The sequence below is a fragment of the Carlito syrichta genome, unplaced genomic scaffold (genome assembly GCF_000164805.1).
Source record: "Carlito syrichta isolate Samal-C Ts95f unplaced genomic scaffold, Tarsius_syrichta-2.0.1 Scaffold305801, whole genome shotgun sequence".
NCBI classification, from domain to species: domain Eukaryota; kingdom Metazoa; phylum Chordata; class Mammalia; order Primates; family Tarsiidae; genus Carlito; species Carlito syrichta.
This window is the reverse complement of record NW_007249897.1, coordinates 20,722-32,815: the sequence shown is the minus strand read 5'-3', so window position 1 is coordinate 32,815 and position 12,094 is coordinate 20,722. Positions and strand designations below refer to the sequence as shown.

At 59.3% G+C, this 12,094-nt stretch overlaps 4 protein-coding genes across 9 annotated transcripts in view; 3 read left to right on the top strand and 1 right to left on the bottom strand.

The window, feature by feature from the left end:
- Positions 1-1,186, top strand: part of P3H3 (prolyl 3-hydroxylase 3) — a 13,183-nt gene extending 11,997 nt beyond the window's left edge. Inside the window, exon 13 of the mRNA XM_021714828.1 lies at positions 1,181-1,186. Coding sequence (XP_021570503.1) covers positions 1,181-1,186 — 6 coding nt within the window. The remainder of the gene's footprint in view (positions 1-1,180) is intronic.
- Positions 1,187-1,293: 107 nt separating this feature from the next.
- GNB3 (G protein subunit beta 3) lies at positions 1,294-7,632 on the top strand. 2 transcript variants are annotated; one of them, XM_021714829.1, is made up of 10 exons: positions 1,294-1,511; positions 1,751-1,837; positions 2,079-2,117; positions 3,760-3,866; positions 3,943-4,006; positions 4,105-4,267; positions 4,367-4,433; positions 4,519-4,720; positions 5,997-6,213; positions 7,033-7,632. In XM_021714829.1, exons 2-10 carry the CDS (start codon positions 1,781-1,783, stop codon positions 7,137-7,139), a joined length of 1,023 nt encoding a protein of 340 aa, XP_021570504.1. In that variant the 5' UTR covers positions 1,294-1,511; positions 1,751-1,780; the 3' UTR covers positions 7,140-7,632. The 2 variants fall into 2 exon arrangements, with proteins under 2 accessions (XP_021570504.1, XP_021570505.1); XM_021714830.1 differs by having other exon boundaries at positions 1,345-1,511; positions 4,367-4,430.
- Positions 7,633-8,887: 1,255 nt separating this feature from the next.
- Positions 8,888-10,994, bottom strand: CDCA3 (cell division cycle associated 3). 3 transcript variants are annotated; one of them, XM_008062719.2, is made up of 6 exons: positions 10,901-10,994; positions 10,511-10,688; positions 10,159-10,288; positions 9,591-9,884; positions 9,371-9,474; positions 8,888-9,250 (listed from the first exon to the last, which is right to left on the bottom strand). In XM_008062719.2, exons 2-6 carry the CDS (start codon positions 10,628-10,630, stop codon positions 9,095-9,097), a joined length of 804 nt encoding a protein of 267 aa, XP_008060910.1. In that variant the 5' UTR covers positions 10,631-10,688; positions 10,901-10,994; the 3' UTR covers positions 8,888-9,094. The 3 variants fall into 3 exon arrangements, 2 of the variants coding, with proteins under 2 accessions (XP_008060910.1, XP_021570506.1); XR_002482219.1 differs by having other exon boundaries at positions 9,132-9,250; positions 9,371-9,458; XM_021714831.1 differs by lacking the exon at positions 9,371-9,474 and having other exon boundaries at positions 9,126-9,250.
- A 796-nt stretch (positions 10,995-11,790) lies between these two features.
- USP5 (ubiquitin specific peptidase 5) overlaps positions 11,791-12,094 on the top strand; it is a 14,057-nt gene continuing 13,753 nt past the window's right edge. For all 3 annotated transcript variants that reach the window (XM_008062716.1, XM_008062718.2, XM_008062717.2), the window contains exon 1: positions 11,791-11,954. In XM_008062716.1, the coding sequence (XP_008060907.1) occupies positions 11,844-11,954 (111 nt within the window). In that variant the 5' untranslated portion in view covers positions 11,791-11,843. The remainder of the gene's footprint in view (positions 11,955-12,094) is intronic.

The window sequence follows — 12,094 nt, the reverse complement described above, 5'->3', positions numbered from 1 at the left end:
CACCCCGAGTCCGGGAGGAGCTGTGAGGGGCCAGGCCGGCTCCCTGGGGGTGTGGCCTCTGGACTGCGCAAGGCCGCCTCCTTGCCAGGACCCCCGGGAGGCCCCGCGTGGCAGCGGGAGCAGAGCGGCATGCTCTCTGTGCCTGCGCCCCTGACACCTTGGGACCCACGGGGCTGACCGGGCCTGGACTCGGAGGACACCGCACAGACTAGCCTGGGGGCCAGGCCTGGCTGGGCCTGTGGCCTAGGACGAGCAGAGGACACTGCGGCTCCCTGAGAGAAGAGTGGCGGGGAGGGGGCCGATGCTTTGCTGAGGAGGATGGGGGCAGCCCCGCTCCCTCTCCCACTCCGCGCAATAAAGATCCTGAGACCCTCCACGGCCCGGCTGGTGTGTCCCTGTGTCTGTGCTGGTGGGAGGTGGCTGGCTCTAACTGGGAGGAGACAGGTGTCTTTGGGCCTCCCAGAGGCGGAGCTGCGCTTGAGCTGATGATTTGTCAGGGAAATCTCAGCCACCTGCTCCCTCATGCAAATGACCCGAGCCCCTGACAGCTGCTCCTTGGGCCTCAACTCTAAGCCCTGTCTTCCCAGTCTGAGCCTGGCCTCGACGGGGGCAGCCTGGCCCCCTGGCCCATGCAAGCCAGGGCAAGGAGGGGGCCGGACCCCACACGGGGTGCTGTGGACGGGGTGTTCTCCGCTCGCCTTCCTTTCTCACCCAAAGCAGGGAGACCACCCCTCCGTCTCTGTCTACCCCACCCCCCGCACCTTGCTCCCCCACCCGGGATCAGACCCGGGGCAGCTGGTCAGGGTTTGTCGAGAAGAAGGATTATCCAGATCAGTCCTTCCTAATCCCAGCTCATGCCTGTCCCCTCCCCTGGTTGCCGTAACCCTCTTGCGCACCACCCTGAGCTAAGGAGCACGGTTCAGGTGCTGACGGTGGGGCCGCCCGTCACCCTATGCCCCGCCTCCCGGCCTGGTTGCTAAGTGGGTCCTGCCCGCCAAGATCATCACGCCGGGGGGCCTGGGCTGGGGGCCTGGGGCTGTGGTTGCCACTGCTCCCTGGCACCCCCAACCAGCCCTTAATCCTCACAGTTTTGCTCTAATCCCAGGGGGCCTGATGCTCTTATCTCTGCCTGCAGAGAGGCTGACCAGGGATGCACCCTCCGGCCCCTCCTCCCTTGCAGGCGTAGGGGGGGCTGCCCCTCTCTGCTGCCATGCACTCCTGCCCGCCCCCTCCAGACCAGGCCCAAGTCTCCCTGGCAGCCGCACGCCTCCCGCCCGCCGTGTCCTCTCGCCCCACTCCTGCCGCTGATTTCATTTGCCTGGCGTCGTGGTTGGCCCTACCCTTCCCGGTCAGGCCCCCAGCCCCCCCGCTGGCCGGGGCCAGGCCAGGCCAGCTCCTCTGGCAGCAGAGCCCGGGCAGGTGACAGGCGGGCGCGGGCGTCGCAGTTGAGGGGCGAAGAGGCGCCCGGGAGCTGGAGCTGGAGCCCCGGCAGAGGTCCAACCAGAGCCCAAGTAAGAGGGAGCTGGCCTGGGCTCTGCCCCTGGGGCTAGGGTTTGCAGGTGGGGCTCAGGCGCGGCTGGGGCTGGGTGCACAGGACTCCAAGCCTGGAGGGCCTGATGGGGGGGTGACACAGGCACCCGGTGCATTTCTCGGGGTAGGCTCCCGCCCTTGGGAGTCTGGAGTGGGCCGCGAGGGAGGGACGGTGACAGGCCTGGTGGGGATCCCCCACCAGCCACTGTGTTTCTGGCAGGAGCTGGAGCGACCCTTCGACCTGTCAGCCATGGGGGAGATGGAACAGTTGCGGCAGGAGGCAGAACAGCTCAAGAAGCAGATTGCAGTAAGCCCAGAACCCTCGTCCGGGGTCCCGGGAAATGGGGCTGGGGGATCAGGGAGTGTGGCCTGGGGCGGGGGTGCTCCTGGGCGACACCTTAGAGACCTCTGACCTGGAGGTGGCCAGAGGCTTTCTGAACCAGAGCTCTGGTTGAGACCCCCGTGGCCCAGCGCCCCGTCCACCTGAGAGGCACGCACCTGCTGCCCCGCCCTGCCCTTGCCCTCCCTGACGGCTGCTCTCCCCACAGGATGCCAGGAAGGCCTGCGCTGACATTACGCTGGCAGAGGTGAGACCCCCGCTCCCTGGGGGCAGGGCACGGGTGGGGGGAGGTGGGAGGTCCCCGGCCTGCGACAGCCTGGCACCCGAGCTTTGGCACAGCACGTCCCTGGAGTGAGGAAGGGCATCGATCAATTCACACAACACACATGGAGCGAGACGGCTCTGAGCCGGGCACATGTTGGATGCCAGATGCAGACCCCACTCCTGCTCTTGTCCATAAGACAAGGGTGAGCGCAGCCTTCTCAGGGCCGCCAGGGCGGAGACAGCGACAGTGCTTTGTACGCCATAACGCCCTCATAGACTCCAGTTGCTGGTTGTCTGTGCTGCATTTCACCCTCTCTGAGATGTGCATTTTTTCACACCTTGACATCTCTGAAATCAAGATGCCTCCAGCAACGGCCAGTGCTCTGCAGTTTCAACTGGCAGCGTCTTTTCTTGCTTAGTGATACGTCAAACAATGGTGTTCCTTAGAGCGGATGGCATCTTAGACTAAGTGTGCTAATAATAAGAAAAAACACCATGAGTCAGACGCTGGGCCAGGTTGCTTAAGTGCCCAATTTCATTTAATTATCATGACAACTTTGTAAGGCCGATGCTATGATAAGCCTCATTTTACACCTTGAGGAAACAGGCTCAGAGAGGGTAAGTAACCTGCCCGAGACAACAAAGCAAATCATAGCAAATCGAGTCTGTTGAATGGATTCCCTGCCTAGGTCTAGAAGCTGGTTAGAGGCCTGAGCCCGCGGGTTTGAGACCCGCCTGGACAACTTGGCGAGACCTCATCTGAACAATAAATCAAAATGAGCCGGGTGTGGTAGCGCACGCCTGTAGTTCCAGCTACTTAGAAGGCTGAGGCGGAAGGATCGCCAGAGCCCAGCAGGTCGAGGCTGGGAGCAGCCACTGCACTCCAGTCTGGGTGACAGAGTGAGACTCCAACTCAAAAAAAAAAGAAAGCTGGTTAGAGTTCAAAGGCCACAGGTTTCAGGTGGTGCAGTTCGGGATCACAGTCATGCCCCTGGTGTCCGGTTAAAGAGCTGACCGGCTGGGCTCGGTGGCTCAGCCTGTCATCCCAGCACTTTGGGAGGCCGAGGCGAGTGGATTGCCTGAGCCCGCGGGTTCGAAATCCACCCAGGCAACTTGGTGAGATCTTGTCTCTACAATAAATCAAAAATGAGCCGGGCGTGGTAGCACGCGCCTGTAGTTCTGGCTACTTGGAAGATTGAGGCGGAAGGATCACCAGAGCCTGGCAGGTCGACACTGGGGTGGCCGTGAGTGTGCCACTGCACTCCAGTCTGGGCGACAAAGTGAAGCTCCAACACACACACACACACACGAGCTGAACATGCCGCAGGGATGGTGAGAGCAGGCTGCTGCGACCCAGAGTCAAGCCCGTCTCCAGAGACCTCACATCAGCAACTTGGAATTGGCCAAGGTGGGAGCAGTCACATCATAGAAACCACACCCAAGAGGTGATTGTCAAACCCTTAGCATCACACCACTGGCCATGCATGTATCTCCCACATGGGTCTAAGCCACTCCAGAGCAGGAGCTTACTTCTCTAAGCCTGGGGGACTCGGCCCAGGGCAGCGACTGTGTCAGACATCTGGGTACGTCCTGCTCACCCTGATGCAAACTGCCCCTCTCTGCAGCTGGTGTCTGGCCTGGAGGTGGCAGGACGCGTGCAGATGCGGACGCGGCGGACGTTGAGGGGGCACCTGGCCAAGATCTATGCCATGCACTGGGCCACTGACTCCAAGTAAGGCTTGAAACGGGCCCTGGGGGAAGAGGGGAAGGAAGGAGTGGCTTGCCTGACGTGAGCGTCATCTCCCTAGGCTGCTGGTAAGTGCCTCCCAAGACGGGAAGCTGATCGTGTGGGACACCTACACCACCAACAAGGTATCAGCCCTGCCTCCCGGCCTCTGCCACCCCAGCCTTCCTCGAGGCACTGGGCCTAGCTTCTCCAACCCCGCTTCTGCCAACCACCCTCCCTGCAGGTGCACGCCATCCCGCTGCGCTCCTCTTGGGTCATGACCTGTGCCTATGCCCCCTCCGGGAACTTCGTGGCATGTGGGGGGCTGGACAACATGTGTTCCATCTACAGCCTCAAATCCCGCGAAGGCAACGTCAAGGTCAGCCGGGAGCTCTCTGCTCACACAGGTGAGAGACCCTCTGCTCCCGTTCCGAGGGTCCAGGAAAGCCGGGCCCCCGTGGGCTGTGGCCGGGTAGCCAGGGCACTGTCCTTTTACCTGCCTCCAGGTTATCTCTCCTGCTGCCGCTTCCTGGATGACAACAACATTGTGACCAGCTCGGGGGACACCACGTGGTGAGGCTGAGTGCCACAGTGGGCGGTGGTCCCTTCTGGGCACGCACTGGCCTTCCTCTGTGACGGCCCTCCTCCCTCCTGGCAGTGCCTTGTGGGACATTGAGACCGGCCAGCAGAAGACTGTGTTTGTGGGACACACGGGCGACTGCATGAGCCTGGCTGTGTCTCCCGACTTCAACCTCTTCATTTCGGGGGCTTGTGACGCCAGCGCCAAGCTCTGGGACGTGCGTGAGGGGACCTGCCGTCAGACCTTCACGGGCCATGAGTCGGACATCAATGCCATCTGTGTGAGTCCACGGGACCCAGCCCCCAGGGCACACACAGTGAACACTCTGCCCCTCCTGTGGCCTCCCCCGCCCTTTCTCTCTCTTCTTGACTTGTCCCTTTGAAGGAATTTCACCTCACAGAAAGCTTTCAACACTGACAGAAAGAACTCCCCTACACCTTCCCCAAGCTCCACAGTTGACATTTTATCACCTTGGCTTTGCCATAGATACACGCACACCTTGAGGAAGGTAGATGTTTTGTTACCATTTTCCTGGGTCTTTTGAGAGTAGGTTGCAAACATCATGCCTCTTTACTCCTTGAGTACTTCCTGACAAATCCCTTCTCCAGCAGACCCACAGCATGATTCTGAAAACCGGGACACTTAACATCGACACAATCATCTAGTCTGCTGTCTAGATTCAAATTTTTGAAATATTATCTCAAAAATGCCCTCCAAGAGCTGTTTTTGTTCTGTCCAGGAGCCAATCCTGCATTTCCTTGCAGTATTTTTTTAGTCTTTGAATCCAACCATCTTTTCCTCCTTTCTTTGTCTTTCATATCATTGACATTAAAAAAAAATTTTTTTTTTTGAGTTGGAGTCTCCCTCTGTCACCAAGGCTGGAGTGCAGTGGCATACTCACAGCCACCCCAGCGTTGACCTGCTGGGCTCCGGCGGTCCTTCTGCCTCAGCCTTCCAAATAGCTGGAACTACAGGCGCGTGCTACCACGCCCGGCTAATTTTTGATTTGTTGTGGAGACGAGTTCTGTCCAAGTGGCCCGGGCTGGTCTTGAACCCACAGGTACAGGTTCAGGCAATCCACTCACCCCGGCTTCCCAGAGTGCTAGGATTACAGGCTGAGCCACCGAGCCTGGCTGTCATTGATGTTTTGAAAAGTACAGGCCAGTTTGCTGGAGTCGCTTAGTTTGAGCTTAGCTGACGTTTCCTCAGGAGGTTCAGGCCACGTGTTTGCGCCTAGGCCCTGTTCCTGCACACTCTGATCTAGCCCACCTACCCCGTAAGTGGGACAACCTGCGACAACTTCCACCCTCTGGCCGGTGACCTCAGGCACGCCTGGTGCTCTGGCTGGCAACACAGAAATGAGGGCGGCCTGCAGCGCTGTAGCAAGGAGTAGGCCAGAGTAGGGATGTCACCAGCAGGCTGTCCACGTCGCCCCAGGCCAGGAAACGAGAGGGGCAGCTTGCCCTGGAGCTGGCAGATGGGGGCCGCGGAGGTGGGAGGCAGCCACGGGCTGTCCCAGGCCCGAGTCCTGACCCCGTTGCCGCCGGTGCCATCAGTTCTTCCCCAATGGCGAGGCCATCTGCACGGGCTCAGACGACGCCTCCTGCCGCCTGTTTGACCTGCGGGCCGACCAGGAGCTGACCGCTTACTCCCATGAGAGCATCATCTGCGGGATCACGTCTGTGGCCTTCTCCCTGAGCGGCCGCCTGCTCTTTGCTGGCTACGACGACTTCAACTGCAATGTCTGGGACTCCATGAAGTGCGAGCGTGTGGGTGAGGACCGCCCCCCCGTGGCTTCCCCAGCCGGGAGCACCCTCCCTTTCCGTCCATACCCCTGCCAGCTCCCGTGGGGACCCCTTCCTGCAGTCTCTTGCCACTGGACCAGTCCACTGTGGAACGCAGGACCGCTTGGGTCTCAACCTGGGACCAACTAGGACAGTTGCCTAGGCAGCCCAATTCATCGCCCAGTGTCGTGGTCGCTTCCTCTCTGACACTTGTGGCCCTTGAAGGTCCAGTCGGTTCTGGAAACAACCACCCCAGGGACAAATGGACTCAGACTGGAATCAGGGAGATCTGACCCAGCCTAGAGGCCCGTCTAGGACCAGCCCAGTCTGCAGTTGGCCCGAGCATGTGGTTTCTTCTGGGAGAGGCCAGGTGCCGCATGCAGGTCACACTGGCCAGGGCAGAAGCAAAATCCCAAACCTGCTGCTTGCTTTCTACGTGCCCTTGTGCAAGTCGCTTCTCTCTGGCCTGTTTCTTCGTCTGGAAACGAGGGTTATGGTAGATAGTCTCTTTCCGTTTCCCAGTACCTGTCAAGGTGCCCCTGGCTTTTCTCACAGCCCAGAGGCGTCCAGTGTTTCCCTGTTTGACCCTGTCCCTCCCCCAAGCTCTTGACAGAAACCGGCCTCCACAGAAACCCCTGCCCTTGGGGTAATCCTCTTTTGGTCTCAGCCTTCTTCAGGGGCTGAGCCCATCCTGTGCCCGATCTAGGATTCACACACGCACACGCACACACGCAGATGCACACGCTCAGGCGCATGCTGCTTTCCAGCTCGGCACGGGAGACAGGATGACGCTTTTCCTCTCCCTCAGGCATCCTCTCTGGCCACGACAACAGGGTCAGCTGCCTGGGGGTCACCACTGATGGGATGGCCGTGGCCACAGGTTCCTGGGACAGCTTCCTAAAGATCTGGAACTGAGGAAGCTGGAGGAAGGGGCGTGGAAGGCCATGAAGACACTCAGCTGCCCCCCCCGTCTCTTTCAGGTTTTCTCTCCAGCCCAGGTGCCATTCCCACTAAGCTTCCTCCTCCTCGGGTGGTGGGGAGTGTGGGGACTGTGCCTTTGGGAGGCAGCATCAGGGACCCGGGGCAAAGAGCTGCCCCGTCTCCTCCCATGGCCGCCCCTCCCCACAGTCCAACAGAGTCCAACTCCTTCCCTTCAAAAGCAAGGACAGCCGGCCCCTCCCCAGCCCTCTGCAGGCCCAGCAGGCTTCCCGTCTGAGGCCCCAGACCCTAGCATTCCTCCCCCAGAGCCACCCCCTTTGTCCAGACCCGGGTGGCATTGGGCGCTCAGCCCTGTATCCGTGGCTCGGGCACCACTAGGGCCCTGGCTCCCTTCTTCATGCTTTTTTCTTTTCCACCTTCTTTTGTTCTCTCCCAAGACACCTGCAATAAAGCGTAGCACCCTGGTACATCTGTGGTGCTTGGTCTCTGTTCCCCGTCTGTTCCAGAAAGACCCAGGTCCCGTTTAAGGGCAACGGCGGTGATGGGTGCTGTGATAAAGGCTTGTGGGCAGAAAGGAGAGGACAGGCAGAAGCCCAAGCCTCATGGGGGGCCGGAGATGAGTCAGGAGAAGGTCGTCAGTAGGTGGCTGGGGGCCCGTGTGCAACAGTTCGCACCAGTTTGCCTGTGGTGCCTGTGTATGTGTTTGTACAGGAGGCTTAGAAAAGTCAGACTATAAAAGGCCTTGAGTGCCAGGTGAGTCTAGACTTTTCCCTAAGGGCAACGGAAAGCAAATGAGGCGTTTCGAGCAGAGTAGTGACATCACTGGTTATGCCTCTCGGAAAGATCACCCCAGCAGAGTACAGGTTGGTGAGACGGAGGTGGGAGAGACTGGCACTAGCAAAACAAGGTAGGAGGCAGATGGCAAGAAATGCAAGAGTGACAGGACAGAGGGCAAGGGAGAGGGATTGGGAAGAGATTAAAGACATGGAATTAGCCAGCTGTGGTGGCTCATGCCTGTAATCCCAGTGCTTTGGGAGGATTGCTTGAGGCCAGCAGTTTGAGACCAGCCTGGGAAACATAGTAGACCCCGACTTTACAAAAAAATTAAAAATTAGCCAGGTGTGGTGGCTCACACTTGTAGTCCCAGTTACTTGGGAGGCTGAGGCAGAAGGATTGCTTGAGATGACAAATTAAAAGCTGCAGCGAGCCATGATCCTACCACTGCAATCCAGCCTTGGTGACAGAAAAAGATCCTGACTATTTAAAAAAAAAAAAAGGAAAAAGGAATCACTAGTATTTAGTGACCAAATGCTAAAATACGGGATATTGAAGGGGAAGGCTTCAAGATAATGGCCGAGGTTTGGGCAGCTGGGTAGATGTCAGTGTTACTCACAAGGCTAGGGAAGAGGGGGTGAGGAATAGCTTTTGGGGGAAGACCCCAAGTCCAGTTTTAGACAGACTGCAGGACAGCTGGATAAAGGTCAGGGTTAGACAGAAAGACCTGGAAGTTACCAGAATAGAGGGAAGTGGTGGCTAAAATCCTAGAAGTAAACACCCAGGGAGAGTAGAAGAAAAGGGCCAAGGGCACAGCCCCGGGACGCTGCTGTTCAAGGGAGCTGTGCGGAAATGGCTGAGTGTCAGTGGGGCAGCGCCCAGGTCAGGCAGCACAAGCTCTCCAGGCGCCTTCTCCACGCAGAAGCCCCCATGCCAGGTGCACACACGCCTTCTAAGGCATCATTTAAAATCACTTCCTTTAATATACAAGAAACACACGAGACACAAAGCAAGCCCGACAGAGCTCTCCATCCAAGCCTGGTAGTCGAGGAGCCGTCAAAGAAAACAGGCCCTCCCTCGTCTCCCAGCAAGGAGGGGTGAGAGGACAGAGAACGTCACCAGGCCCTGGGTAACCCGGCGCTGGGCTTGTGCAGGGCCTAGCTCTCAACCAAGGGAAAGTGCTGGTTCTCCTTGTCGTGGTCCTGGCCTTGTGCCCATGCTCGTCCTCCCGTTTTCGGAAGCTGTCCGGTTCCAAGAGCGGGTCCTTCCTTTGGTTCCCTAACGTTTTCACTGAGCGGGGAAGGCCGCTTACCCTGCAAGAGGCAGTGTGTGCTGGCTGGGGGGTTGCTGTGCAGGAGAGGGCCGATCCGGGTAAGGGTCTCCCACCCTTGGTTAGATATCCTAGTGATCGCTCTCACCCTCTTTCCCTTTACCTGTCGCGGTGTCAGGGTCCCGGGGGAGTTGTCATCCTGCAGGACGGTGAGGGGGGACCTCCCTAGTACCTTGCCCTGTGGCTTCCGTCTGTTACGCGTGGAACCTAGGTGGAAGGCGTCAGAGCCAGGACCAGGGGCTTGCGGCTCACTCCCACGCTCGCCCGCGGAACTTGTCCCAGAACACGACCCTTGGTCCACACCTTGCTCTTGGATTCTGTACCTGAAGATCGGGGCGTCTCAGGGTCTCTCGAGGGCTTGTCCGAGCTCTGGCTGGCCACAGGGGCTTCTGTGGGCTGACTTGCTTCCTGCTTGGAAGACACCTGTTTGGAGGGGAGCTCCGTCTGGTTATAAGGTGGCTTCTGGTCCCCAAGGGATAACTGGGCACCCAGAGGCAAGTCCAGTTCAGAAGACGAAGGTGCCTCCAGGGGCAGAACAGGTTCTGGAGGAAAAACCGATGAGGGGGCTTCAGTCTCCAGTACTTTGCTCAGCTCTTTCCCCAGTGGGCTTAGAGGGTCTAGAGGAAAGAAGTGAAGTCAATGGCGACTCCTGACACAGACTATGCAGCCAAGAGGAAAAGATACAGAAGCTTTAGGACTCATGCCCCGGTGGGTGAGCAAGTTGGAAGTGAGAAACCAAGATGAGAGGGAGCAACACGTTGAGCAAAGAGTGAGATGGGTGCAAAGCAGGAGAATGGAGGCCCCTTTAAGTGGGAGCCCAGAGAATGGCTTCAGCAACCCAAACCAAGGATAGGCAACAGCCCCATCAACATTCTGGGGCCCGACACTGACCTCCGCCGCTGGTCTTCATAGGTGTCCGTGCAATACCAAGGGTAGGCGAGCGAGGATCTGAGTCCTGGACATGGATAGAACCCTCCAGCTGTTCCCCTGCTGGTAGGCTTGGCTGTGGAGAGCTCTCCACCTGTCGGGACCATAGGCTAGAACAAGTCTGGGCCCTAACACTGCTCTCCTCCCCATATTCCAGGCAGCCACTGCCAAGGCCCTCAGACACTCAGCCTACCCGGGCGGACTGAGAATGCAGAAAATAAGGTGTGGGTGGGGATGGGCATGAGGGCCGTCTCAGACTCAGAGGCTCGAGAATTCATAGTCCGGCCGCCTTCCCCAGCCCGGCCCCACTCCCTACCTGGATGGGAGTGCGCAGGATGCCAGCACTAGGCGAGCGGGGGTCCGCCACTCGGGCCAGATGCTTGTTGTGCGGCGGAGGGCGAGCTGGAGTGACTGGGACGCTCTTGGCTGAGCCCATCTCAACCAGGAGTTGCAGGGTGGGGGCAGGGCCCGCCCGAGGCGAGGAGGAGGGATGCCTGTGAGAAGTGACTCAGGTCTCAGCCGTTGCCGCGAGCGTGTCGAACCTCCGACCCCAGAGCCCCTATCTTCCCAGTTTCCAGCTGAGGAACATCCTGGCCGCTGGGCCAGAGGCTTCCGGGAGGTCAATGACTGATGCGGATGGCCAATCGGCTCATTCTGGGCCTGCCAGGCCCTCTAACAGATTCGCTCGTTTATTCAAATCACTTACCGGGCCCCAATTCCACCTTTGGGTGCACAGCAGCTCGAGGGTCAACTCCCGCAGCGACGAGTTTCAAACTTCCCGCCACGCCCCCTGCCCTGACTCTATTGGCTGAGCTTACGTGGGCTACCATAGGCCCGCTGTGTGAGACCCGCCTCCAGCGAAGAAAGCCATTGGTGTGAGAGGACGTCTGTCATGAACACGTGACGGCCAATGGACTGACGCGGGGCTTGCCCGGGGTGACGCCTCCCTGGAAAGGGGATTTTTGTTCAGCATCAGCTTGCGAGCCGCGCATCGGGAGGCTTTGAGGAGTGCCAGTCTTCGCTTTCGAGACCTCCAGTCTCAAGAACAGATGCCTTTATTACAAAATGGAATGAGCGATTACGCTGTTATGCATAAATCCTGCGGGAGTGGTGATGGGGCGTCTGAGGCGAGAGAGTGACCTTATTGGTTGACAGAGTTATCTATCACTCGACACCACGCCCTCATCACCTGCCTCATCGGAGACCCACTTTTTAGATATTAGGAAGGCAGATGCCCCTCTACTTTACGATTGGACAGGTCCCCAGGAAAGTCTCTGGGGTTGAGAGGTCTAAGTAACCGTCAGTTTCTGCTCGTCAATAGAAGGCACGCGAAGGGACAGTCGCGTCCCAGAGTCAGAGAAGCCACCACTCGGGATTCGGCCTCGCAGCTCTGCGTGCGCGCCTGCCCTGAAAGAGTAGGATTGGCTCTCTCAGCCGTCAATTGTAGCAGACGCGCCTCTCATTGGCTGTGGCCCCGAGTGGGGCGGGGGCGGGGCACTCGCGGGCAGGCTACGACCAACGGCCGTTCTCGCGCGGCTTCCCCTGGGCGCATGCGCCTAGCGAGGGCCGCTCATTGGACGCGGAGAGCAGGGGGCGGGGCCCTGGGAGAGGTGGGAGCCGCTGTGTGTGGAGGCGCTGCTGCCGGTGTCATGGCGGAGCTGAGTGAGGAGGCGCTGCTGTCAGTATTACCGACGATCCGGGTCCCTAAGGCTGGAGACCGGGTCCACAAAGACGAGTGCGCCTTCTCCTTCGACACGCCGGTAAGCCCGTCCCCACGTCCGCAGCGAGCACGACTTCCTTCCATCGCCCTGGTCATTCTGCCGGGGCCTGCAAGGCTCGGCCGCCGCCTCCCCGCGAGGCACCATGGGACTTGTAGTCTCCCCGCCGCGCTCCGCCGCCG

Bases quoted from the DNA above. Each gene is read 5' to 3' on its own strand.
- GNB3 (XM_021714829.1), top strand. From the start codon at position 1,781: ATGGGGGAGATGGAACAGTTGCGGCAGGAGGCAGAACAGCTCAAGAAG. The intron at 2,118-3,759 runs GTGAGACCCCCG...CCCTCTCTGCAG, and splicing joins CTGACATTACGCTGGCAGAG to CTGGTGTCTGGCCTGGAGGT. The intron at 3,867-3,942 runs GTAAGGCTTGAA...TCATCTCCCTAG, and splicing joins CACTGGGCCACTGACTCCAA to GCTGCTGGTAAGTGCCTCCC.
- CDCA3 (XM_008062719.2), bottom strand. From the start codon at position 10,630: ATGGGCTCAGCCAAGAGCGTCCCAGTCACTCCAGCTCGCCCTCCGCCG. The intron at 10,289-10,510 runs GTAGGGAGTGGG...TGGTCCCGACAG, and splicing joins TCCTGCGCACTCCCATCCAG to GTGGAGAGCTCTCCACAGCC. The intron at 9,251-9,370 runs GTAAAGGGAAAG...TGCCTCTTGCAG, and splicing joins GGACCCTGACACCGCGACAG to GGTAAGCGGCCTTCCCCGCT.